Source organism: Genypterus blacodes, unplaced genomic scaffold, assembly GCF_046128005.1.
Source record: "Genypterus blacodes isolate CSIRO-AG114 ecotype Tasmania unplaced genomic scaffold, CSIRO-AGI_Gbla_v1 ptg000239l_1, whole genome shotgun sequence".
NCBI classification, from domain to species: domain Eukaryota; kingdom Metazoa; phylum Chordata; class Actinopteri; order Ophidiiformes; family Ophidiidae; genus Genypterus; species Genypterus blacodes.
In genome coordinates, this window is record NW_027467037.1 from 337,501 (window position 1) to 365,487 (window position 27,987).

Genomic DNA, 27,987 nt, shown 5'->3' on the forward strand with positions numbered 1-27,987 from the left:
AGGGAGAGAGAGAGAGTGTGTGTGTCCCTGGACAGTGCCTATTGATCGCCACCCACACACACCCACACCCACACACCCACACACACACACACACACAGCTCTCACAGATTGCTATTGAGAGGTGACCTGTAATGCAGTTACTGGTCAATCTGGGGCTTCGGGTGCCATCAATTATTAAAACCCTCGCCATCGCGCCCTCAGCCGCCGCGCCGCGTCATTATCGCCGCTGCCCGCTGAGCCGCCTTGCCAGCTGCCACGTCGGCACGGCCCCGGATAAGACTCCAGGAGAATACATACATACATATACATTAGAGGAGGAATGAAAGAAAGTGAAATCTCTGCGTTCGGTATTCCAGCTGCGACGGGCGAAGGAGAGACGCCGAAGGTCACGAGCCGGAGACCGAAAGCCCTTTGTGGAAACTGCAGGCTTTACTTTTCTGCTATAGGAACTTCTGTAAGTGGGAAAGAAGCCGCATTAATATTGCAGCGCGGTTTTTTACCAGCGGCTTTAAAACCGTTCAGCACGCCGCAGCCGCTGCCAGCAACAAATCAATGGGCTGCCGTTTCCACCTCCAGCCTGAGCCGCCGCCTTCCAATCATCCCCTGTAGGTCTTTCTCACCGGGGCCGCGCCGCCATTAGTCCCTCTGTAATCACGTATACGTTGGCGGAATAGCGTCGGCTAGCGTCGGGGGCGGTGATGAAAGAAGACGAGGCGCGGCGTGATAATTGCCCTTTGCCGCGAGCCGAGGCGGTGATCTCTCTCCGGGTTGTTCTCCTTACGAGGCCCCCTTGTTCAAAGCGTGGCTGTGATTCTTTTCCCTCGCACTCCTGGAATAATTCCTATACGTTATCTGGCTTTAACACCAGGCGACACTTTAAAGCGCTCCCGCATCCTCCGCCGCCGCCGCCGCCGCCACAAAAGGAGCAACTTTGCTACCGCCGAGCAGCTCTAGCATTCATTTGAAACGCTTGAATAGTTTAATTCCAGAAATCCTGTGAACCCATTGAAGAAAACAACGATACCTGATGTTCCCGACTTAAACACGGCGCATTAAAATGACTTAGTGCTGCATTACGCAAGATAGTGATTTGGGAAAACAACTTATAGTGGTAAATAATTCATCCTATCACGTAATGACTTTTAATTTCATACTCGCCGTCGGCACGAGCGCAGCATTCTTCTCCCGTTTCTCATTTTCAAGCAAACTTTGAACAAACACAAAGAGAGAAGAAACGTAATGTGGAAGAGAAGCGAACTCATCAGCTGATGGAGGGAGGGAGGGAGGGAGGGAGGGAGGGACAGAGGGAGGGAGGGAGGGAGGGAGGGATGAGAACACAAAACGCAAACTCTTGCAACCTTTCTGCCGCGGGCTGAAACCTGAAAGAGGCTCAGAGCTGCAGGAGGAACGACGCTGCACAGTGAGATCTGAGAGGAGGAGGGAGGAGGGGGGAGGGGGGAGGGAGGAGGGGGTCTGGACACACACACCGATCCACGGGAGCAGGTTGATGCTGCAATCTCGTGAAAAAGTCAATTCAACCAAACACTGCAACAGAGTCAGAGTGTGTGTGTGCATTTTGTCACTTTCACATGAGAAACTAAAAACCTCTTACAATCTGTTTCTTTTGGTTCCTACGTCTCCTTACAACCTTCTCCACAACATTGCCTCAGCTCCTTCACATGATGTACCGACCCCCGACTGAATACAGGAAGGAGATCCATGAAAACTACAAGCCAACGCAGAGCAAAATGTCAACAATATCAATAGCAACAGTGAACACATTTGTATCTAGCAGAACTTCAGGTTGTCTCTCTGCTGTCTGAGGACTTCTGTGGGTCCTTCAGGGTCCAGTCAAAGACCTACAGACCTGGAGGAGGACCACACATATCTCCAACATGTTACAACATACAGCTAAAGGCCAGAAACCTCCTTTGGATCTATACAACCTTTGATTGTGTGACATCATCGGCATATTGCTTTATCTTCCAGAGTAAATCAGCCGACAGCCGTGCGTTAACTGTGTGTGTTCTCCAGTCTGAGCTGTGATTGGCTCTGGTGCCATTTAAGGTGTAAATGGAGACATTTAGACAACATTACACTTAAAGTTATAGAGTCAAACTACTCTATATGTGCTTACGGCTTAATTACATTCAGAGCAGAAACACATGGGGACGTGGAGAATAAAGCAGAATACTCCAGAGCAGCTGCAGTCTGATGAACTCCACGCCGGAGCAGCAGGAGGGGAAACTATGACGACGGCACAACGACAATCGACACCAGCTGAGGAAGCCACTTAAACTATACATTTCGGCGAACGGCTGAGCCGGCGCCCATACTGGTTATGATGCCATTAGAGCTGCTCTGAGGCAAACGTTTGCGTCCTCTCCCCTGTGACGCTAAGAGCTGCCGCTGCTTTACATCAACCACGAGCTGTGAAACAACTCCCATCACGTCGGGATTGGACGCCTGAACAATAATGCGGTTCCTGTTCACGGGGTTTGACAGGAAGCGGGGCGGATGTATTTGCTCCCCCCTCTTTGTTTTGGGGGGGGGGGGCGGGGAGCAGAGTCCCAAAGCGCCGGCGTTGACATTAACACTTGGAAAAGCTCAGCGGAGCGTCTCGTTGAGGATGAAGTCTCATCGCTTCTCTCTTAGGCTCGATCGATACAAACTGGAGGAGGGACGAGTTGATTTCAGACGATGACAACAGCTCCGGCCAGCGATAGATTGAAGCGGCGCTGACGGAGCCTCGGAAACTTCCAAAGGGCAGCTATGCTTTCAGAGGGGGGGGGGGGGGGGGGGACACGATGACACTTGGATCAGGTCCAATAACGCCGCCTCCGAGAGGTGTTTTGAATTGCTAGGACAGGTCAATCCATTCCTTCAGAGACGGTGTCGCCCCACGTTTTCCAGAAGCTGCCAGAGGAGTTAGACACATTCCCTCTGCTGCAGCTCGGTTAGAAACGGGAACGAGTGCTGAAACGTAACATTTAAGAAGATAAATAAGAGGAAAACAGTAAAGCGTTGGTCTGCTGTGGACTGCTGGTAAGTATACCTATGTAAGGAAGCCTTTAGTTTGCACCTGGAATAACATGAACAGGTGTTGAATCTACGCACATCTCTCCATCTACAGACAGAGCAGAGCCTCAGTTTAAGCCACGCCCCCCTCTGTATGGCAGCACGGTCTAATAAAGGTTCTAAATCTCACGTATATGGATCATCAGTCTATTGGCCCGATTGTGAGCCGCCGCCGCCGCCTCCTGACAGATGAAGGTTCCTGGTTTGTCCAATCTGCCGGCGTCGTCGTGCCAACGCGAGGCTGTAACATCCGGCCTCCAGCCCGGCCATAATGGAGAGCGCTCAGGCTTTATACGGCTAAAGATGGCGCGCGGGCTTGTAATGCTCTTTTGTTACAATTATGGCGCCGTTCGTGCGCCTCCACCTTAATGGGTTTGAACCGAAACTACATCATCCAGCAGAATGCGGGTCCTCTGCGGACGATCTCACCAGCGGAGCGAGGTCGAGTTTCAGAGAGCGGTTAACTCTCACAGAGCGTTTCAGAGCGTTTGGTTTGTTGTTTTGCTGTGTGATGGGGGATTGTTTGAGCTCACACCCTGCCAGACCCACGATGCACCGCTCCCCCCCCCCGCCCCACACGCCTCCTTTCAAAGCCGCTCGCCGGGTCGGAAGCTGCATAATATTTATTCTTTTGGTTCCATGGATTATTGGCAGAGGCTGCTGGACTGAGATCATTTTCTCATTACGGTCTATGTGTGTGTGTGTGTGTGTGTGTGTGTGTGTGTGTGTGTGGTGTGTGTGTGTGTGTGTGTGGCGTGTATATGCCTGATGCTGCACGCCACTGTGACTGCAGTTCAAAGTTCTCCATTTATACAAAGAAACACAATAAGACTGAGAAAAAGTTAATAAAAACATAAATAATGAAATAAATTAACTTCCTGACAATTAAATGAACCATAATAGAGTAAATATAAAATAAGTACAGTCAAAACTAATAATATCTGCATGGACAGACATCAATCAAATATCAGTTAAATGTTTACAATTGATCAGAGGAGCAGTTAAAGCTCCAGTTAGACAAACTGAGACACTGAGATGAAAGACGGAGAGACGTTAAGATTGGCTCTGATTGGCTGAGAGCTGGGAGGAGTTTGTTTAGGACCAATGAGAATGGAGAAGAGCTGTGAGGAGCTGAACACACGACATCGTCTGAATCTACGAGAAGGACCAAAGTACTGCACTCCTGCAGTCTATAAGGGAGGTGGGGGGGGGAGACGGACCCTGAGGGAGCATCGCCCTCCCCCGCCCCTCCCCCATCTCCACCTGCCAGTTATCGACCAATGAGAGCGACTTATTGAGAAGAAGCTGCCACCAAACTGGGTCGCAGGAGCCAATCAATGCCATGGATTTCTGGCCCTGGCATTATCTGGACTGATAGAGAAACAGACACAAATCAGGCAGCGTGCAGGCACATTAACCTGCACCTCCGCCTGCTCCTCCTCCTCCTCCTCCTCCTCCTCCTCCTCCCTACCTGCCTTCATCAACCTCACGCCTGCTCGCCTCCTGTTCATTTGCTTTCCACTCCTTTCTGTTGTTTGTTTGCCCCTGGGCTGAAAGTCTGTGCCCGTACACGTGCTCCATTATACTGTACTGTGTGTGTGTGTGTGTGTGTGTGTGTGTGTGTGTGTGTGTGTGTGTGTGTGCGTGTGTGTGAAGGCGCTCTGAAATGACGCATTGATTCACAGTGTTCTATATTTTCTCATCTAGCTCACTATTACCGGGCGAGTCAATCGACGCCGTATTTCTCTCTCTCGCCTTCTGCCTCTCTCTCCCTCTCTCCTTGTTTCTCTCTCTCGCTCTCCCTCCCTCTCCCTCTCTCTCTCTCTCTCTCTCTCTCTCTCTCTCTCTCGTCGTGGGATGGGTGTGTTTACGAGGAGCGTTGTGTTGCCGTTACACGAGGCTGGTTTGGAGTGTGTGTTGTCTGTGTGTTGTGGCTTCAGCAGGGGATCACTGAAGGTCTTGTACGTACGCTTGCTCGTGTGTTTGTGTGTGAGGGTGTATGCTCCCTGTATGCACTGTGTGTGTGTGTGTGTGTATATGATCTGTACAGTGTCTCTAACAGCGTTTGATTGGTTGCCAGGAGGATCATTTTCTACATGTGAGTGTTTATATAGCTGCTGGGTATTTGTGCCCTGTGGTTTCTACACTTTACTTTACAACTACTACTCCAAAATGTGACCTGCACACACACACTCCTCTCACTCCCTCTCTCTCTCTCACACACGCACGCACACACACACATGTGCTAGAACACATCCTCCTACTCATGAGGCCTGTTGCCAGAATCAATAGAGGCTTTTTAATGCCTCTCGCTGTAGAACCAGTCTGAAACTGGAGCGCAGGATCATAAATATGGCAGCCGGTGTCCTGGCGTTTGGGAGTCGCCCCATTTAAGGCCGCCGGTCTCACGCCGCCGGTCTCACGCCGCCGGTCTCACGCTAAGCCCCCGCCCCCTCCACATCTCTCTGGCTGGCTGTGTAAAGTAAAGAAGCCTTGGCGTTGTGTTGAGCCTCTTCCTCGCTCGCTGCCTCATCACTTAAAGGCACAGTACGTCCTTCATATCTGCACCTGTGATGAGGTCATGCAGACGCTCACACTGCTCAGGTGTCAGTCAAGTTCATTTCACGACATTAATGGAAGATCATCTTCAGTCTACCGCCTCCACACACACACACACGCACACACACACACACACATACTGCAGGCATCTACATCTGTACTCAGACTCAGTTAACATACTTCCCTTTGTGCAGACTTCAGTGGCGTTAAAGTGTTTACGTGACGTTTGAACACAGATTGATGTCTTTAATCGCGGCGTATTGAACGCACTGAGTGATGAGACAGCAGGTTACCAAGCGACACGCTGTGAGTGAGCGACTGACAGACAACCAGGAGGCAAACCAAACCCTGCTTCCTTCCTTCACTCATGATGAAGCACTAATGCTCCTACATGCAGAGGATAGGGGGATGAACTTTGACCTCTCATATGAACTATCTGTGCAAACGTGGGATATAAAGTGACATCACCATCGTAAACACACACAGGAAGGACAAGATTCTATCTGGGTGATAGGAAGCAGAATCAGTGACATTATCACTCAGTGACTGCCCGTCCAGAGGAAGGAGGAAGGAGAGAGGAAGGAGGAGAGAGGAAGCAGAGAGGAAGGTAAACGTCCCGGGTCGTCCCAGGTCCGCGTCCTCCCTCTCCTGCTCCTAATGAACTCATTTATTCATCTTTCCTCCCTGCCGTCCTCGTCTCCGTCTCTCGTCTGGTCTCGTCCCTGCAGCTGCACCTTTGTTCGACTGAACGCTCCGCATCCATCAAGTGAAACCCCGACGCCGTCCTCCGCTCGCTAATGAGCGTTTCTCAGAAGGCGCCGCTGATTGCGAGCGACAGATTAAATGTCTTATGCGGGCCGGTGTGGCGAGGCCGAGCGCAGACACTTTGAAGCCGGCGTCCTCAATCGCCTCCGCCACCCAGTATTCCACCTCGCCTCAGACACCGAGCCAAGGCCGGAGCATCAGTCAGGCTCAGCGGCTCGTGGAGGCAGAATGAGGCTCAGCTGCTTTCTGGTTCTGGCCAAATATTTAATCTCTCTCTTTCTGAATATTTTGCCACTGGGAAGCGAAACAAAAAAAAAAGAGGAAAGTAAAAAGGCAGTAAGAGCACAGATCCTCACGCCTCCGCTCCGCTCGCTGCACGTCTGTGATGTCATAATCACTCACATCAAAGGCTGCGCCGCTCAACACGGCGACTGTCAGCTTCCCTGGAGGCGTCATTAAAAACGAACAGAGCAAAGCGAGCGGCGCCTGACAGAGACGCAGCCAAACTTCCTCTGCCATAAATACACACACACACACACACACACACACACACACACACGGGCACACGCACACGCGCGCGCACACACACACACACACACACGGACGGCTGTAGTCCTTCAAGCACACAAACAAACAGCAGTAATCACACATACATCAGCAAAAACAACATCAAGCCTCTCAAACGTCAACGCCTCACACACAAACACACACACACGTTTACTTACTAATAAGCTGTAATATAGGGGGAAACTCTCAAGCTACAAGCTACTCATGATTCAAAGTAGTTCAACTGGAGCCAAGTCTCTATCTTGATGAAGTAGTACTAACAGCTACTTTGAAGCTACTATGCTAGCTAAACCAATGCTATACATCAGCACACACATGTAAAGTTGAGATAAACAGGAAATGAAATGCTACAAGCTACTCATGCTTAAAAGTAGTTCAGTCTGAGCCCAGGTTGTCTCCTGCTACAGTAGTTGGCTCTGTTTCTTTGCAGTTTGTTCGGAGTAATGATCAGAGCCCAACAATGTCGGTGTAAACAATGTAGCTTTGTGATGAAGGCGTTGCTTTATAGACGACATCTCACTGCAGGTGAAGCAAGGTGAGACAAAACAGTGATGCATGCTGGGATATGTTGAATAGAGCAGCTGTGTAGTTCGGCAAACACTCACACAACAAGTAGCTGAGTAGCTGTTTGTGGAGCTACAAAGCTACTCGTGTGATAAAGCTACATTGTTAGAGTGTGGAGGTTCCTCCATGCAGCCTGCATGAGAGCAAACAGACACGCTGAGCCCTACGAGCAAACACCCGACACGTGAAGGAGCGAGTGAGGGAGCGAACACGTGAGTGTGTGAGTGTGTGAGCGTCTGTCATGATGCTCTCTCATGCTGCTCACACACATGCACCTAAACGTACAAATAGCACACATACACCCACTTTCATGCCTCTCTCACACACACACACACACACACACACTTTCATGTACACAAACTGGAGGGAGAACTATAAATAGTTTGCTGTGATGCGAAGCTGTGTGTGGTTTTTCCCTGTGGGGTTGAGAGTGTGTGTGTATGTGTGTGTGTGACTGCCAGAGTGAAGAGAGGGAAGCAGGCAGGAGGGGTGGGGGATATTTAAATGGAAGGATATTTAAAGGGGTGTGTGTGTGTGTGTTTGTGTGTGTGTGTGTGTGTGTGTGTGTGTGTGTGTGCTCACATCTGGTGTACGTCTAATGATGAACATGACAAGCTCTGCAGAAAGCACCGAGCCCCTTTGATACACAAATACATAGAAAGCAGAGGACTGCCTGTGTGTGTGTGTGTGTGTGTGTGTGTGTGTGTGTGTGTGTGTGGGTGTGTGGGTGGGTGTGTATGTGTGTCTTTAGGTGCCATCATATCTGAGATGTGTGTGTGTGTGTGTGTGTGTGTGTGTTCTGACTTACCCCTGGCAGGGTCTTCTGCTCATGCAGCGCATTCTGGGCTTTCAGGGCCGACTCTCTGGCACAGTAGGTGAGGAAGGCACAGCCTGAAATAAACACACACACACACACAGAGAGAGAGAGTGAGTGAGTGAGTCAGGGAGTTTGTGTGCATGTGTGTGTGTGAGAGAGAGAGAGGGAGAGAGATTACGTTATGTGTGAACTGGGGACACAGAGAGAGACAGACATGGGTAGAGGCTACACACACACACACACACACACACAGCCTGAAGCCACAGCTCTGAAACTCGGCTTAGATGCTCGCGCTGGGACTTTGCTTGCGATTGTGGGATTGTGCGATTGTGCGATTGTGCGGCTGCATCCTCGCCTGTTTGTGCTCATCGAACAAACGGAACGATTCTGTGTCAACATTTGTGATCTCAAAGCAACAACAACAACAAAAAGTCACAAACTGTGTCTTTGAGATGTGAAGGTTTGTGTGAGTGAACATAATTATCCATACGTCCATCTGACATCCCTCTCTCTCTCTCTTCTCTCTCTTTGTGTCCCTCTCTCTCTCTCTACATTCCATATGTCACAAGACTTCCCAGAATCCTCGGGTTTTGTTAGCACCTGGGCTGACATGTGGGGGTGGAAGGAAGATGGAGACGCAAGAGGCAAGGAAGAAGAAGAAGAAGAAGAGGAAGAAGAAGAAGCAGGAGCCGCGGGGAACGTGTTAGCTGTTCTCTCTCTCTCTCTCCCCCCCCCCCCCCCCCCCCCCCCCCCCGCTGACAGCCAGACGCACACGCCGCCGTCAACCACCTGACAAACTGTCAATCTCCAGATGCCGGCTAATGATTCACGTCTGTGACAGTTTCATAAAATACAGATGAAGACGATTACACGAGACGCCGCAATTAAATCAGAGGCGAAGATCCGTCATGTATGCAGAGACACACACACACGCACACGCACACACACACACAAACACACACACACACACACACACACACACATTAGATGTCAAAGGTTCAATGCAAATATTGGGGAATATAGACAACAAGTTTGCAAAATGAGTGTGTGAGGAGGGACGGCTGGATCCTCCATCAACCTTATAGTAGTATGATACACGTGTTGATTGATAACTAACACCAAATTCTACTTCCTGCGCACACACAGAGGGCGCAGCAGGGTTCCTTCTTCTTCACGTGTTTTGCTCCTCGGCTGCATTTTCTTCCACATTCAGTGAATCCCAGACGTGCAGTTGTCAACAAAATGTTCAGAGTGTGTGAATTACACTTCTGGGAACATCAAGAGACATCACCGCACCCCCCCCCCCCCCCCTACACACACACAGACACACAGACAGACACACACTTGCTGCGGTTCAGAGGAGCACGGCCCCCCGCAGCGCTCCTCTCCATCACGGCCCTGCTTTGTTCCTCCTGCATACTGGGGGCTGTTTGCTGTGGAGGGCAGCCGTGTGTGTGTGTGTGTGTGTGTGTGTGTGTGTGTGTGTGTAGAAGCAGCAGGCCGCTCGTCCTCCCGGCTCGCCGTCTTTAACCCCGGGGTCGTCCTGATGGTGCGGCGCTGGGGAGCTCCGCCTGTTGGTGTTTTTAATTAACGGGCCTCCCTCTCATTAGGAGGAGTGGGAGCTGCCCGCTGACAGCTCTGCTCCTCCTCCTCCTCCTCCTCCTCCTCCTCCTCCTCCTCCCGGGCCTGACGGGATGATGCTACACGCCGGCGCCCTCCCACAGGAGAACGCACTCTACGCTCACACACACACACACACGTCAGGAGGACACCAGTGTACACACACACACACACATGAAAGGCGACAGTCAACAAACGTCCAATTTATCATCATTGTCACAAGTCAGACTCTGGCAGCGGCTCTGGTATCTGACTGAGACCCGGATCGGCCCAGGAGACGGAGATAAGCTGTTTGTTTCTGCTGTCAATGCTGCCAATTTGGTTTCCCATCACTTCAAATTCAAATCAACGGCACCGCAGAGGGGGATCTGAGAGAATGTGTGTGTGTGTGTGTGTGAGAGAGAGAGAGAGAGAGAGTGAGAGAGAGAGGAGAGGGGGCGTAGAGTAAGGGAGTAAAAGAAAGAGGGGGTGGAGAAGAGTGAAAAGCAGTAAAGCAAGAATGGGATGTGTGAGAGAGAGAGGGGGGAGAGAAAGAGGCAGAGAGAGAGAGAGAGAGAGAGAGAGAGAGAGAGAGAGAGAGAGAGAGAGAGAGAGAGAGAGAGATAAGATCACCTAGCTTCTGTGAACACCATCCCCCTGTGTCCTACACTCGCTTCTTATCTCAACCGTTGCAGACACCCTAAAGGGACACACACACACACACACACACACACGCACACACACACACAGAGACAAAGAGAGAGAGCGAGAGAGGGAGTACTATGGAGCAGAAAAGATGAAAGAAAGTGACGAGGGAATAGGAGAGACTGTGAATACTTATTGGAGGGGGAGAAGAAGAGAGAGAGAGAGCGAGAGAGAGAGAGAGAGAGAGAGAGAGAGAGAGAGAGCGAGAGAGAGAGAGAGAGAGAGCGAGCAGCTTCACACACTGTCACCAGGCCTCATTTAGGCGACAGCTGTGCCAGACCACATCCAGCTTTGACCTTGTTCACCACAGGAACCTTCACTCCCTGCACGTGTTTCACTCTTTAAACATTCACTTCAGTTTTATGTTAATGTTTAAGTTTGGTCTTTTGTTTGTTTTCTTGTGGAATAAAGACAATCTGTGCTCCACATCATCATCCTCCTCATCATCACCTTCATCACTGCTAACACACAGGCCTACTGAGTGAAAACTAAACGTGTCCAGAACGCTGCAAACTAACAAAATAAACAAGATCGAATGAAATAAAAATATAAAATCGTAGTTTGGATGCAAACTCATCCGGCGCCTCTACATCCACTCACACACACCAGCAGATGTTCTCTCCTGATGTGCAGGCAGATTTGAACCTGCACACTAAAATATACTGAGGAATAAATTACAGTTTCTGAATGAAAAAGCCGTAAAAGAATTGGAATTTACAGCAGAAAATATAAGGAAAGTTTATAATAAATATGACATTGAGTTGCGGTTTCGATTGAAAGTCCAGGTTCTGCTGAAGAATGATGTATTGTGTTTGGTGCTGAGTGACAGAATGAGCTCAGTACGACAAGATGTACGCAGCTGCTGTGTGATGTCACATCTCTGCAGACAGACGAGCCCAAATCCACAAATGGATGAAATCCATCTGTAATCTATTCAGGTGGGTGGACTGAGCTGAAGCTACGAGCCTACGAGTCCGTCAGCTGCGTGTGGGCAAATGTCTTCTGTTCCCTCTGTGGCGTTTGACTGATCCAACCCGTGATGAGCAGACGCCACATTTACTGCACCTACAGGAAATCACTCCAAAGATCTACACTTCTTGTAAAGCAAACACAAACTGCCTGGGTCGTCTCCAAATGAATTTTGATTGACAACAAAGAGAAAATGATCTCCAGTTTCCTCCCTGTAACCTGCAGCTGTGTGTTGAAATTTGAGAAAGTAACCAATCAATAAACTGGAACACATTGACATATACGTCCATTCATCCATCCTCATATATCCTGATTCTGACACACTCCTCTGCTTCTATGCTGCAGACTTCCACTGAGTGTTTTGTGATCTTGCTCGAGTCCAAACTTCAAACCCTCTCTTGTAACTAATCGTGCTCATTGTGAGAGTAACATGAAGACGATCCCACGTTAGAGCTCTGCAGAGTTTTCTGGACGCGTTCATTTTCCTTTTACAAGCACGAGACGCCTCACTCCTCCAGCCAAGATCACTAAGCAAGGAGAGGGAGGTCGACATTCCTGCAGAGAATTCTCTAATTATCTCCTACTTGTTAATTTAGGGACAGTAACAGGCGGAGACATAAACCTCCCCCTCTCTCTCTCTCTCTCTCTCTCTCTCTCTCTCTCTCTCTCTCTCTCTATTGCAGCTGCAGATGGGGAAGAAACTCCCAGACATCATTTGAATGTTTCAGAACGTCTCGGTTCTATCGGCCTCGGAAAAAAACTTTGGGGCGAAGAACTTTGTTTGAGGCCGTCCAATTTCAGTCAGTCAATAGAGAGCGAGCGCTGCGTCTCCTTCACCTCTCTCCTGTTTGCACTTATCTGCGCCTGAGAGCGACGGAGGACAGCCTTTGCTCAATAAACACAAGAATGCCTTTAGAAAAAAAAGAAAAGAAAGAAAGATTGAACTCGAGACAAGAACGTTCCGACAGGATTTCCGTGAGTGCGGCGGCTTAGATAACGCTCCTCAATTCACTTGTGAAATGGGTCAAAGTAAAGAGGAAAATTCTTGACTTATTGCTTTTGCAGAAATACCCTATTAAGCCCGGGACTATTAGTCACATGGTGAGAAACCGCCGAGCGCAGAGCGAGAATACTAATAAGCTCTCTCCGTGTGTGTGTGTGTGTGTGTGTGAAGAGAGTGTGTGAGTTTGTGAGTCAGAAGTGGTGCAGTCGCTCCCAGTGCCGCTGTGAATCGGGCCGTCTGATTGGTCAGCACCGGCCTGGGACCGACTCTGAGGCTGAAGCTGATAAATGTTTATTTCTTCTTCATGCGTTCATTTATTCATTACCTCCACCAAGGAAGACGTGTTTTTTTTGTTTTAGTAATTTTGTACATAGGTGGATTGTGGGCTAAGGAACATCATCGTCGATTTTGAGGCATTTTGTTAGCATTATTTTGAAGCCATAGACAACCATGCAGATTTGTCAGATTAAGTAAGGAGACGGAGGAAACCAGAACCAGAACACTACTCACTACTACTGGATCTGGATCAGTAGGATCTGGATCAGAAAGTCCCCTTCAGATTGGAGCTCCGTGTCTCCAGGCAGAGCCGAGGGCCTGCAGGGCTCCGTTGTCAAGGTTTAAACGGTCAGATTATGAAAGTCAAATGTAAACACAAAAGCCGGTTTAAGGTTTAACGTTAAAGGTTTGTGGTGTGTGTGTGTGTGTGTGTGTGTGTGTCCATGGTCATACAGGACATTTTAAATAGCGTTCCTCTGAAACTGAAGAAGACCATTTTTGTTCTCCCTCACTTGTAGATTTGTTCCTACATGTTGATCACATTCTATAAATTGTAGACATTACCAAGTTAAGGAATCCAGACGAGCCCCCGGGCGCTCGGCTGTGCGAGGGACGGTAATTCAATAAAGCGCGCAGCAGTCGCTCGTATCCCCTTCACCTCTCCTGACCTTTCAGATCATTACTCACAATGGAAAAGGGAGACGGAGGGATGGAGGCTATTTTAGGGGAACGCGGCCAAGGTCTCCGGGAACGCTCCCGCTTTCTCCCCGTATCGTCTTAAAATCTTTAATTGGCAGCTGTAAACCCTGATTAAATAAAAAAAAAAGTACTTTGAAGGCCACGATATGAGCTGGGAGAGTCGTACCATAGTGTGTGTGTCTGTGTGTGTGTGTGTGTGTGTGTGAACAGGAGCACAGCAAAGGTAAATGGCTGTTCAGAGACCCTGATTGTGTAAAAAAGGCCTTAAACATTCCGGAGCAGTTCCCGGCTCTAATGAATGCCGGTCTGGAGTGTGATATTGTTTCAGCGGAGTGAAGGCGAGAAACCAAGGGGCAGCGTTATGAAAGAGGAGGTGAATCCATTTGTAATGAAGTGTACCAGCGGTCCCTGCTCTCCTATAGGCGGCCGCGTCTATGCAGATTCTTTGGTCTTCTCTTCGGGGGAGCGAGGGAGTTCGGTAATACGGAAACACACGTTGGAGCGAACCGCCCAGGGAGCCGGCGAGCGAGAGAAGACGGAGCAAAAGTTAATAACCGTGTGTGACGGGTGAAACGCAAAGGGACGGCGCCACAGCTGCTGTACGCTCTGATTTCATTCTTTCCATTCTGAAGTCCAGAACGTAATAATTTAGAACAAAAGGATCTTCAGTTGTAACGACATTAGACTGAGTTAAGCCCATGAATATCTGGGAATAAGAGTTATTACACTACATCCTGAGAGAGTACGGCGCTCTGACTGACCACAGGTGTCGGGACGTCATTGAGCCACGCTAACACACTGATAAGCTGACTGAACCATGACCCAAAGTGACCTGAGTAGATATGAAGTCAACATACAGAGCTACAGAGAAAGAGAGGAAGACTCGAGCATGATGACTCAAACTTGAATCTAAATTGCAGTTTGGCCCCATGTGATCAGCAGCGCCGCACCTTCCCATGATGCACCAGGGGCATTACGCAATCCCACAGCTGCCATTCACACATTTTCACCATTTTCATTCGTATATGTAACGACAGCACAGACTGACTGATCCTCCGGTCGCACTTAGGGACCGTGGAGAAAGTGCAGACCAACTTAATACATCTAGCATCAAAGGGAACCCTGATTATGTAACGATTACATTCACAAATTCATGCAGCCTGATGCCACTTTTTGTGAAAATGAGAACCTGGACTCGTGTGTGTGTGTGTGTGTGTGTGTGTTTTGTCCCTGAAGATAACAAGTCCCATCTCTGGCCCCAGCTCTCCTCTCCGGCCGTCTCTAAGCTGTGCTAATCGATTGGCGAGGGAGGGAAAAAAGGGGGCCGGCTTTAATGTGTTGCATGTGAAGGATTTACTGGAGAGCGAAGCCGGCGAATCAATGGAGTAGAAAATGCATCATTAGGACGATGTCGCCCACCCCGGCTCCCCCGAGGGTCGGGGATACAATATAACACGCAAAAACATAAACTCACAGACACACACACACACACAGGCTACACACACAGGCTACACACACCCTCCCGCCTGATGAATGGCCTCACTTATGTCGCGCTTCGGCCATTTTGTCCGGAAATGTTTGGGAGACGACCCAAATTTAGCTTTTCACCGAATGAATAATTAAAGGTGGAACGACTCCCTGAGACGGAGCAGAAAAAGGTCGCTCCTCAGGGAACGCAGGGACACGAAGAAATGTACGATAAGTGTACGATTTTTCATACCAGACGTCTCCTCTGAGGTCCCAGGTGAGATCTCATGTTCTCCTGGTTTGATCACAGGTTCTACCCTCTCTATGCTGCTCTATCAAACTTTAAGGTAAAAATCAGAGTTCTAATGTAATCAAAGTATTTATTAAGGGTTGTATTTGTTCCCGACCACGTGTCTCTGGTCTCTTGCTGGTTCAGGACAAGTGTCCCCCCCAGAGAAGGAGGGACAGAGGAAGGAGAGTCAGAGAGACACAGGATGAATCATTCCATTAATATTCCTCTCCTGCTTTCGTCTCCCCGTCCCGTCACCTCCGCCGAGACGGACATCCCGTCCTGTCCGGCCTTGCCGACCTGCGAGACGGAGACGAGGACGATCCGTGGAGAGAGAGAGGGAGGGAGAGAGAGAGGGAGAGGTGGGGAGACATGAATCACTACACTTCCTGTTGTCGTGCGCCGTCCGGGAGGAAAGAGGAAGAGCGAGGACGCCCCCAGGGCTCCCATTGATTCCGGCGACTTAATTGGGTTTATTAGCCAAGATGTTGGGCCCCGTGAGGAGCCTCCCTGAGCCCGACCAATCCCCCCCCCCCCTCCCCTCCCCTCCCCACACACACACACACCCCACCCCCCCACCCCTCCTGCTGCCGCCATTCCCACTCCTCTGAAGGAGAAAGCCTGCGTAATTGTTTTCCCTCCATCTTCTGTGTCATTGTCAGATGGGTCCTGCGGGATTATTAGCAACCCCAGGTCCCTCAATAATTCATCCAGAGCTATTTATACACAGATGGAGAGTCCTCTAAAGTCTCCCCCATGAGCTTATCTGACGCTCAGACAGACAGACAGGCAGCGAGAGAGGGAGAGAGAGAGAGAGAGAGAGAGAGAGAGAGACGGTGCTACAAAGGGAGGGCAAGACGGAGATAGACAGAGCGAATGGGAGAGACGTACAAAGAGAGACGGAGAGCGAAGGAAAGCTGAGGGAGGACGAGCTGGATTTTAGGCAACCGCAACCGTTTGTGTTGTGTGTTGCGTCTCAAGGTGAAACTCCCTCCTCCTCCTCCTCCCTCCTCCTCCTCCGGCTTTGCCAAAGTGAACAAAAGCGCCGTCCCGGGAATAGCGTAGCCTCGTGCAGCACGCATTAATGGCTTTTAATCCCCCCCCCTTTTTTTCCCTCCATTTAACGCAATTAAGATGTTTGCGAAAGCCAACGCGGACAAGCTAGTCGCCACAGGAAGGACGGATGAAAGACGTTTGGGGGATTTCCATATGCAAAGTAAACACGGTTATCCGTCGCTTCTGACGCGCAAAAGACCAACACAAGAGACGCCGGCGTGCCCGTGTCTTCAATCGACTAATCATAAAATCGACGCATTAGCATATTTATTTTTTTATTTTTACGGCCGCATTAAGTCGCCTCTAATCCAGAGCGGCTCGCGCATCCCGTCGCTCTGCAGATACAAACTCCCTGCTTTCTCGCCTGCAACTTGAGGCGGAATTTGTTGTTGTCGTCAAACTAATGAGGCCTTTGGCTCACGCAGCTGATTTTCAAAGTCCTTTTGTCGGTGCTTCAGCCGCAGATAATTATAAATATTCAGCCTCTTTGGCAGCGGCTTTTATGCAACTCACTCAGAATGCTCGGCCTTCTCGCGGACAAATTAGGACATTGAATGAGGGAGGCAGTGGCTCAGTGGGTAGTGCTTCCGCTCAGGAACCGGAGGGTTGCCGGTTCAAGCCCCTGCCGAGGTGCCCCTGAGCAAGGCACCGAACCCTCAATTGCTCCCCCCTCTGCGAAGGGTGGTAATGTAATGTAATGTAAGTCGCTTTGGATAAAAGCGTCTGCCAAATGATCGTAATGTAATGTAATGTAATGAAAGGCAGATCGGACGCCGCTAAGGGGAGATTAATCAGGACGCAGAGAAACGCTGCTCATCTGTCTGCGGCTAACGCTACCAAAGTTGTTTGATTGCGTTGAATGTTCTCTCTTGGCCATAACAGCGGACACGAGACACAACAACCCCCCAAAAACGCACACAGAGCTCTGGTTAGCATGTCTATAGGGGATATAGGTAAGAGCTGAGATTGCGTTGAAAATGCGTAAGAGAAACAACGTTTTACATTGATTTTGAGGCAAAGTGAGTAAAAAATTCATTCACAAAACACTAATGAAGCAAATTGGACTGCTGCGTTGGTGCAGTACCAGGACAAGACCCTAGGTGGCAGCGTTGCAGTCGGCGGCAAAGCGGAAGCACCTTGTGTTTGGTCGTACGGCGCGCGATAAACGTTCACAGAAGCTTGACGAGTTTCCTGTGGAGCGACTTACAGCTACATGAGACCAGAAGGTTCTAAGGGGAAGAGGCGGATCAAAGGGGGCAGTGCAGCAGGGAAGCAGGAGATGAAGCCATGTTGCTTCAGTTACTTCCTCTGCTGACGGTTTCTCTCATCACAGCAGAAACATTTGGCTGCAAAATCCCGGACAGATTTGAGGATCTGATGATTATTAGATGGTGGAAATCTGCTCGGTGTTTAGTCTGATCTTCATATGGAAACCTGATTAGCATAACTCTCTGCCATATCACATTTTGGACAATGGAAACACAGCTATTGACGCCATTTCATAACATTTTATAATAAGATGAGGTTTATTTTAATGAGCTGAATGAGAAGGAGGTGTTTCTTTACGCTACAGAGGCTCAAACCTCCAAAAATAGTGTCTAATATAGGTGTCTGATGCTGAGTCTGATGCTGAGTCTGATGCTGCTGCGCCCGGGCCTGATTGTGTCGTGAGCTTTCATTCGCTCTGGGGTCGGCGCCAAATGAATTGCTGCTGCCCGGTGTATCGTCACGGTATTGATGAAGTATCTGTGGAGGAACACATTGTTTTCTCTCCCTCACACACACACACACACACACACACACACACACACACACTCACACACACATCTCTGTCTCTATCTATAAACCCGTGAAATCACTGCACGGCGAGCGAGGCGTGGTGTGTGTGTGTGTGTGTGTGTGTGTGTGTGTGTGTGCGAGCAGGTTTGGTCAGGATTCCCATCTCCTGCTCTGTGATTAAAGGGCCAAACTAATAGGCTCCGTCTCGTTGGGGCCCGGCGTGGGGCCGGCAGAGACCTCAGAAGCCATTAAATTGCAAATCTGTAATAATTTGCTGAAGGCTTTCTGTCCAGATCGTTCCCTGGGCTGATTTGTGCATGGAGGCGGCGCTCTGAGTGGAGCAGCACAAACCCAGCTGAGCCCAGAGGCCCCGAGGCTAACTTGGACGGCGGCGGCCGCAGGGCGGAACGCGTAACACACAAGTTGTCGCGTTTACCTACAAGGAAGAGCGGCAACACGTCTTCAATTAGCAATTGCGCCTGTTGCCGTAGCTACAGCAGGTAAAGCGGCGCTCATTGCTACTTGCCACATCATTCAACGTGTTCAATGAGTCAGAAAGTTGACCCTCACCAGCCCGACCACCATATAGACCCCCAACACCAGGAGAGAGGACTGAACACACACACGGCTACAGGCGGCGCTGAGCTGGATGCTAATGCCTGATCTCTCACAGAACCGGACCGGATCATGCCTGGACTGGACTGGACTCAACAACCTCAAGCAAATATTAACCCAAAGTCACTTCACTGTTATACGACCAAAACCTATAAGTGCTAATTACAGCGCCACCATCAGGCCGGCCGGTAATAAGATCAAGCAACGCCCAACCTGCTTTATTAAGAATCGGTTTGTAACTTTCGAGTAATCCTGCTGAAACATGACACACACACACACACACACACACACACACACTGTATACATTGTATCGCACCGAACACAAAGGAAAAGCAAATATGAACCGCGTTGCGTTAATTTGTTTGTCAAAGCGTCTGCTAATATGGACGCCGCCTGCTCCCACAGCCAGGAAGGTCATCCTCCTCCTCTTCCTCCTCTTCCTCCTCCTCCTCATCCCGAGCAGCGACGGCTGCAGTGTCGCGCTTAAATCTGGCAAAACGCAGCCTATAAATTACGGCAGAGGACGGCGGGGTCAGAGCCCGGCGTGGACGCGGGCCAGGAGCCATCAATCTGCCGGGCGGGGCGGCGAGGGCGACATCTGTCTCTGGGACTCCCTCACTCTTCCTCCTGATCCTTCCCTCCCCTCCTCCTCCTCCTCCTCCTCCCTCGCCTACACGTTTAGTTGTGCCCTCTTTCTTACATTCGGCTACGCCTCTTCAGTTTCTCTTTGTGTGTGTGCGTGACTTGGCCACGCCCCCAAAGATCAGATCTGAGAATCACGCATAATTATTTCCTTCCTTCCTTTACTGCTCCACTTCTTTTTTCCCCTCTTCCCTCCTTCTTTCTCCGTCTCTTTCCTTCTTTTCTATTTTTCCGTATTTCTAATTTATCTACTTCTTCTTTCCTCCTGCCCTTCCTTACTTCCTTTGTCCTTTCTCCTGTCTTTCCTCCCTCAGCTGATCGTCCAGCTTTGGAGGCGATTTTCATTTTGTTTACTTTACATTCAGTAGTTTAACTTTTATTGCCGAGGAGTAGCCAAAGTACTCGAGTGAAACTAGTTTACTCATTGATGTCGTTACCTTCCAGAATCAACAAACGCACCTCCTTCCTCTCCTCTCCTCTCCTCTCCGCCTCCTTCACCTGAACGTCTCGCTCCACTCAAACCCTGGAAAAGAACTTTGCCATGATTTATTCATCCGCCTCCATTTTTTGAATCAAACCCTGCGCTGAATAATTGAGGGGCGATCTTTGAAAAAGCCCCCGGACCTCCTCATCCTCCGCCACCTCCCCCTGACGAGTCCACGCCGTGCATGTTTAATTACACGCATGAAAAAGGCATGAAGGGAGGGAGAGAGAGGGACGGAGAGAGAGAGAGAGAGAGAGAGAGAGAGAGAGAGAGAGAGAGTCTGGTGGGATGAAGGGAACTCAGCTGGTGTAATCCCTCTACTTCTATTTAGGTTTGTTAATTTGGAACAAACCTCAGTTGCTCTTTGTGTTGCGTCTTTGTGAGTCGACTTTAAAGAATTTCAAAGTTAATTTATTCATGTCGGAGGAAAGGCGAGGCCTCGTTAGAGCCTTAACTAAGTTTGATCTTGGGGAACTTTGATTTCATTTTTCCTGTTGCTGCAACGTCCTGCAAGTGTGGCCTTGAAGAAGGGCTCTGCAGCACTCACACACACACACACACACACACATACACACACTCTTTTTTCTGCGCTCCTGTACAGCAGCGTAAATCAGATTTCCCAGGACCAAGACATAAAACACATTAATAACAGGCCTGCATATCAGGACACACAGTGAGGAATGACTCCTACACACACACACACACACACACACAAGGTACACACACACATTCATGCAGAAAATATGCACATAAAAGACAAATGTTAGGTGCATACAAAAAGTATGCACGTCACTACACACACACACACGTGAATGTGTGTGTGTGTATGAGTGTGTGTGTGTGTGTGTGTGCATGGTTGATATTGTAATATTCCCCGTCATAAAAGGAGCCAGCAGCCATAAACTAAAAGGTGAGACACCGTTTAGCATGAAAGAGAGATTCATGCCTCTTTGCTCCGTGGATAAAGGAAATGCTCGCCGTGCAATTCCTGCGTCGAGAAACCAACAAAGAAGCTAAAGTAGCTAAAGATTAAAACGCCGGCGGCTTTAGGATGGAAACATACGACGAGCACGGAAAATCTCCCAGAAGCCCATGCAGGAGTCCTGATCCAGCGTGAGACAAAGACTCCGCCCCCAGAAAGCACGCAAAGCAAATACAGCTATTTTATTTCTGGGAACTTCTCAACTTTTTTCTCGACTTTGTTTTCATATCCATACATTTTTTTTAACTAATTCTTTTTAATTTATTCTCTTTTTAAACAAACATTTTTCACTGAAGTTGTTGCTTAAAATCGACTCAGTGCTGCTGGACACACACACACACACACACACACACACACACACACACACACCATCTGTCCTCAGGTCAGCAGTGAGTCACGACTTCCCCGTGTGGCCGCAGTAACACCCCATGAACACCAGAGGCACTCCTGTACGATGAACACAAACATGCCTCCATACACAGTGTGTGTGTGTGTGTGTGTGTGTGTGTGTGTGTGTGTGTGAACGTATGAACACTTTGAGCCGTAGCTTTAATGTAGCTTCACTTCTTCAAATCACAAGTAGCTTGTTGCTTGAGAATCTACCAAGTAGCTTCTTCAACACTGTGTGTGTGTGTGTGTGTGACTGAGTCTCTCTCTCTCTCCCGCTCTCTCTCTCTCTGTGTAAAGGTCAGTGGTTTTAATGAGGGGAAGTGTTGAGGTCAGAGGAGCCAGAAGGCCCCACCTCCCTGACAGGAGCTCCTGCCGTTAGCATGCTAATCCCTGCAGGAGCTCCACATGTGCGGCCGCTGTGACTCACGGCCCCCGATCGCCCGTCAGCCGGACCCCCGGCGGCCCCCCGCAATCATAACGGACAACAGTGGCAGGGCTGCTGTGACAACGCTCCTCCTGGCGAATTAGCCTCACTGTATTCAGCCCCCCCCCTCCTGACTCCGCCTCCCCGCCGCCTTCTTGTTGCTTGGCAGTTCCAGACTCTTCCAGGACAGGGTGTGTGTGTGTGTGTGTGTGTGTGTGTGTGTGTGTGTGTGTCTTTGTCTGTGTCTGTGTGCATGTGTGTGCATATGTGTGTGCGTGTGCATGTGTGTGTGTACGCATGTGTGTGTGTGTGTGGCGCTGGGGTGCACTTCGCTGAGAAGCGACCTCCTGTGTGACACGTGTTGCCTCGCTTCCCGATAAAACACTCGGAATCGATTGCGATACGTCGTCATAGAAACAGGGCACGACGTGGGGCCTGAGCGTGCATTCTGAGCTGAGCTGAGCTGAGCGGAGTATTCTGGGCGAGGGAGGAGAGGAGGAGCACAAAAACACACACACACACGCACACACGCACACACACACACACACACACACGCACACACAAGCACTCATCCCAAACCAAAAAGCGAAAGGAGGGGAAGCAGGATCCCACAGAGAGGATGATGCAACGGGAGTGAAACCGTGGGGCCAGGACGGCTGCTGCATTAATGCAGACCTGCAGGACCAAAACACACCGCCGCTCCTTTCTCTCCTCCCTCCTTCTCTCCTCTCTCCTCCCTCCTCTCTCCACGCCCAAATTTGGGTTTTGTTCCATTTCGCGGTCGTCTCTCACGGCAACCTGTAACCCCCTAACGGCGGGCGATAAAGCACAGCAGGAGGTCCTTTCACGCGTTTGGCACCGGAGCTCGCCAACGTTCTGCTCCCAACCTGCGACGACCAAAGGATTTAATTTGGTTGTTAAAATGATTGAGATGCAAATATCGAGACCATAGGTGTTTCAGATGGAGCCTAACGGCGTTTACGGCGCCGCAGATGATGGTCGCCATCTGTGGCGCCAACCATCTGCGGCACCGCTGTGAGTCCAGGCGCTCGCTTTGAGACTCAATGCAAAGTATGAACATACAGTGAGCTGCTTCAATATCGCCACGATACTTCGACCTCGACTCGTGTTTGTGTCCCGATGTTCAGAGTGTCACAGTTTGATGTTGATGTGTTTAGGAACGTCTCGTCTGCAAACCTTTGCTGCTCCGGCGTGAACATTTAAAGTCTAAATGTAAATGTTCCGTCACTATGATGATCAGGGAATTGTTTACGTCAAAGAACACACACACACACACACACCGTCAAAGGACACAAACACACACGCAGCCCAACCCCCCCCCTTGTAAAGACCCGGATGGAGCTGCGGAGTCACGATATTCGCACTCTTGGCAGCTTTAAAATGCAGCGTTTGGCCCAAGTTGCTCAGATAAAGAAGTTTCTCCCCCCCTCCCTCACCTCCCCTCCCCTCCCCCACCCCCTCACCCCTCAGCCCTCCCCCCCCCCCCCATCTTCTAACACCTTTAATTGTCGAACACTAGAGAGCTGCTGCTAATTTATTTAGCTTGGCCGAGGACAAATCAATTACTTACATTAAATCACCGCCGAGTAAAACAACAGTGGCGAAATAAACTCAGTGACACTTGCAATTTGGGAAAAGCCAAGAACTCCAGGAAGGCCACCAACGCCACGCTGAAGAAGAAGAAGATGAAGAAGAGGAAGAGGCTACGGAACAACAGAGGGGGCCCGGGCCCGTCCCCGCAGCATCGCAGCTCAATCGGCGTGGTGATTATTGCATGCTGATAAATGCTACAGATCAAACACACACCTCCTCCCCCCCACACCCCAGCGGACCCCCCCCCCCCCCCTTGCTGCAGAGGAGAGGCTCTCGGCTCTCGGCCCCCCGATGTCGGCGGCACCGGCAGCAGCAGCAGCAGCAGCAGCCGGTGACCGTTACAAATGGCCTCTATTAGCACGGCTCGGTCGCAGAGGGGAGAGAAATAAAATCATCGAGAGAGTGGAGGCCCGCACTGTCGTCCCCCCACACCCCCACACCCCCGCACGCCTGCTCCCCGCTCTCCGCAGACCCCCGTCCTCATCCTCCACCCCTCCATTCCGGAGGGACAGAATCCTAAAGACTAGATTACTGGTGATACATGGAGTCATTATGGCAGCAGCATCACAGGCACAGCTGACAATGGCTGTAATAGGGGTCTCTTTCTTCACCGGGAGCATTACCATGGCGATGCCTGTTTCTGCCTCCGTGTACACGAGAGCGAGATGAGGTTCCTTTATCACCTGCACATGCAAAACAGCTCTGCCATTATCTCGCCCCAAACCCACGGCCATTTCTCCTGTAGAAAGTGCCGCGTCTCTTTGGGCGAAGTTAAACGAGAGCAACAGCGTCGCCGCCGCACGTGGGAATGTGCAATCTGAGGTTTGGCGCCGGAGCTTCCAGGCGCCATAACCGTTATGGAACCGTCAGAGCGGGCGAGGAAGCGAGGCGAAGACAAGAGAAGGGAGAGAGAGCGAGGGGAGAAGGAAAAAGGGGGTCAGGCAGAGTTGATGAGGAGGAGGAGGAGAGGAGAGGAGGCGAGGAGTGTTCTGATGGGCAGATCTATAGACTTCACCCCTCTGGAGTGTCTGGCCTCACTTTAGAACCTGATCCTGCCATCAGCCCGGCGAGCCTTCACACAAAGCCGGCGGTGAAATTATTCATGGCGTCAGAGTGGATGAGAGGATCTTCAGTCAGACGCAGTTTCATCCAGGATGTGATGGTATTATGAGCGGACGCACGTGAATATAAAGCTGCTGTCAACCTGAACATTAAGTGAACGGCTGCCATTGATTTTTTTGACTCTTTTATGACACAAAAGAAGAGCAATATAATCTGTCTATCGATGAGGAAGCACATGAGGAGGAGGAAGAGGAAATAAAAAGGGACGCACGTGTCAATCAGCATCGCCGTGTTCACAGATCTGCATGGGAATGAAGATCGTTTATCAGGTTTTATAAAAAGGTAAAAATCTGCTTTTTAATGACAAAATCTGATGAGAGAAAACTAAAGAAATTAACATATTAACTCAAAAAATTGATAAATATGATCTGGAATGAAAAAAAAAAAAAAAAATTCAATATAAATAAAAATAAAAACTCAATAAAAATTAAAAAAAAACTCAATAAAATAAGAAATAAAAAATCAATAAAATAAAGTAAAGAAATGAAATGAAAAATAAAATAAAGAAATAAAAAAATGTAAAAAAAAATTATTCAAATAAATAGTGTGTAAAGGTGTGTGTATATATAAACTGTATCCTCCCTCTTCTTCACTCTGAGCCAAACTGATTCATCTTCAGGTTTGCATCCTTCAGTTAAACTTGCGTAATATAACATGAGTCACTTTGCGGTTATTTGTGGAATACGTCTCTGTTTTAAAGCTAAACAGGGAATCTGCTCTGGAATCCCTGTGATCTGATATACGTGTGCGTATGTGTGTGTGTGTGTGTGTGTGTGGAGGAAACGCCGCCTCACATCAGCTCGCACTATAAGCCGGTGAACTAGTGAACCGGGCAGTAGCTGGTGCCTGCAGCTAGTTAAAATATGAGTGCAGCGGGGGCTCGCTAATGAAAGCGGGGGGCCCAGCCCAGGAAGCAGGGCCGTATATCGCTGCGAGGAGACAGTTCTTAGAATCAGCTGGCGAGCCGTGCCTATAGTTCTGAGGCCACTGGTGATTAACCGTCCTACAGGGAGCCGCTACTACAGCTGGGCTATTAATAAAAAATAACCCCTCCCTCCTCTTCCTCCACCTCGCCCGTTTCCCCTTTGCAGCCCACAGCCTCCACCCAACGGAATCATTCAGATATCATCCTCACTCCCCGACACACGCTGCGTGTCACATATTGTTTGCGTGGAGGGAGAGGGGGGTTGCGGAGGAGGAGGAGGATGAAGAGGAGGGGGTGGGGGGTCCCAAAAGGTTGATAGCTCATTCCCAACACTGCCAGTGCTCTGCTCCCCTGGGACCAGATGATGTCCTGCAGGTATAGTGGATCAATTAGTGACCTCTCATTAGATGGTGATTTGCAGAGAATGACCCTTCCCCTGAGACCTTCAAAATAAGATGCAGGGCTAACGCACTAATCACTGCGGCTGCACCCAAAGGTACAACAACACTCCCCGGGCACAGTCGGGGGCCGTTTGAGAAGTTTGTGATTAAGCCACGACCTCACCACAGGTCCAGATGATGATGAGATGGGATCGATAAGTCCAGCTGTGTGGCCGCTGGAGAGGCCGGCTGGCGTCACGTTAAAGAGAACAATGATGGAGGAAACAACACATCAGTCACATCTCTGTCTCTACAGGCATGGATGGAGGCAAGGCTACACACACACACACACACACACACACACACACACACAGCAGAACATCAGCCTTTGCCTGAGCTCTCCAAGAAGGAGACCAGGACCTGGAAGACGCTGAGACTGAGGCTACAAAACTTATTTCACGCTACAGAAATGCATAAACGCTGCATCGTAGTTTCTACATTCTGCACATTATCAATCTGTCAATCATCACTAAGCTTCAGTGTCCAGTCAGTCATCACACATTCACAGATATGACAGATATACATATGAACTCACACACACTCTACATGCATCTTAAACACTGAGTTCCATTCCGCCTGCCTGCTGCTGAGCCTCTTTGTAGTTTAGCCCATTTCTCTTTTTCAAGGAGGCGCTGCTCTGATCTCCAGTGTGTGAAACTCTCACACACACACACACACACACACACACACACACACACACACACACACACACACACACACACACACACACACACACACACACACACACACACACACACACACACACACACACACACACACACACACACACACACACACACACACACACCTTCTCCTTTACACTGTGTTGCACATTTACGCACGTTCGCTGCTCGCGCAAACACGCACACCCTCACACACACACACACACGCAAAGCACGTAAGAACAAGCACGCACAAATGTACACTTCACTCGCGCGCACGACACACGCACGCGTACAAAGAGAGAGAGTTAGGGGCAACAGTGCTGCGGGCAATCAAACAGTCTCTCTCTCTCTCTCTCTCTCTCTCTCTCTCTCTCTCTCTCTCTCTCTCTCTCCTCTATCGCACCGTGAACGCGAGAGCTTAACGGCCCGGATTCAGCAGCGGAGTGAATGAAAGCACGTTTACAACCATCGGACTGTGTGTGTGTGTGTGTGTGTGTGTGTATGTGTGTGTGTGTATGAGTGTGTGCGTACGTGCGTATGTGCGTGTGTATGTGTGTGTGCGTGCGTGTGTGTGAACCCTCCTGTGCACACACACTCCGCTCCCTCTAACATCACGCTACATCGTGACTCCTGATTCGTGACACTCTCACGCGTGTACATGTTTGCTCAATAAGGTAGAAAATGAGGCTGCGAGCCGCGCAGCCACACGCAGGAAACAGAAACAAACGCGTCTAACAGGCAGAAATCCACGCACGAAGTCACTCAGCGCCACAGACACGAGGGGAGACAGTGATCACGCAGTTCTAAACCCAGCAAACCAAATCCCGCTCGGCTCCGGTTCTCCGCTCCCGCACACCGGAGGGGGAAAGCATGGAGTCTGGGAAAACCCACCTTTGTGCATGCCCGTGAAGCGGTCCTTCAGCACGGTGAGCTCGTAGATCTTGCCGAACTCCTCGAAGAGGGGCCGGAGGTCCTTCTCGTCCAGGTTGCGGGGGATCTGGCCGATGAAGAGTTTGATGGCATCGTGGTCCTTCATGGGGATGGTGGCCGGGCAGCCGGCCGGGCTGTGGCTGTGACTTAATCCGTTCACGAGCCCGTTCGTGCTGGCGGAGATCACGCCGTGCACCACGCCGTCCACCTGCCCGTTGGTTAAAGTTGCCATCTTCGGACCGGCCAGTGAGTTGGGATGGGTGCAACAACAGCAGCAGAGGCAGCGGGCGGGAGCAGCGGGAAGAGGAGGAGGAGGAGGAGGAGGAGGCGGCGGAGGAGCGCGGAGGTGGAAGCTGCGTGCAAGTCCTGGTCACAATGTGGTTCCGAGACCAAGTCGCGCCAGAGCCGATTCCGCTCGCGTCCTATCAGAGCCAATATTTACATGGAGCAGAAGACACATGTAGCGTGTGGCGAAGACGCATAGCAAAAAAAAAGAAGAAGAAGATGAAGAAGCAGGAGGAGAAGAAGAAGAAGAAGAAGAAGAAGCGCGCGGTGCCGCTGG

At 50.0% G+C, this 27,987-nt stretch overlaps 1 protein-coding gene across 7 annotated transcripts in view; it reads right to left on the reverse strand.

Moving 5' to 3' along the window:
* celf4 (CUGBP, Elav-like family member 4) overlaps positions 1-27,657 on the reverse strand; it is a 73,826-nt gene extending 46,169 nt beyond the window's left edge. For 4 of the 7 annotated variants that reach the window (XM_076171017.1, XM_076171016.1, XM_076171015.1 and 1 more), the window contains exons 1-2: positions 27,387-27,579; positions 8,342-8,424 (exon numbers count right to left, since the gene is read on the reverse strand). In XM_076171017.1, the coding sequence (XP_076027132.1) occupies positions 8,342-8,424; positions 27,387-27,531 (228 nt within the window). In that variant the 5' untranslated portion in view covers positions 27,532-27,579. Of the gene's footprint in view, positions 1-8,341; positions 8,425-27,386 lie in introns of all 7 variants that reach the window. The other 3 variants (XM_076171018.1, XM_076171009.1, XM_076171008.1) reach the window with 2 other exon arrangements.
* Positions 27,658-27,987: the final 330 nt, after the last annotated feature.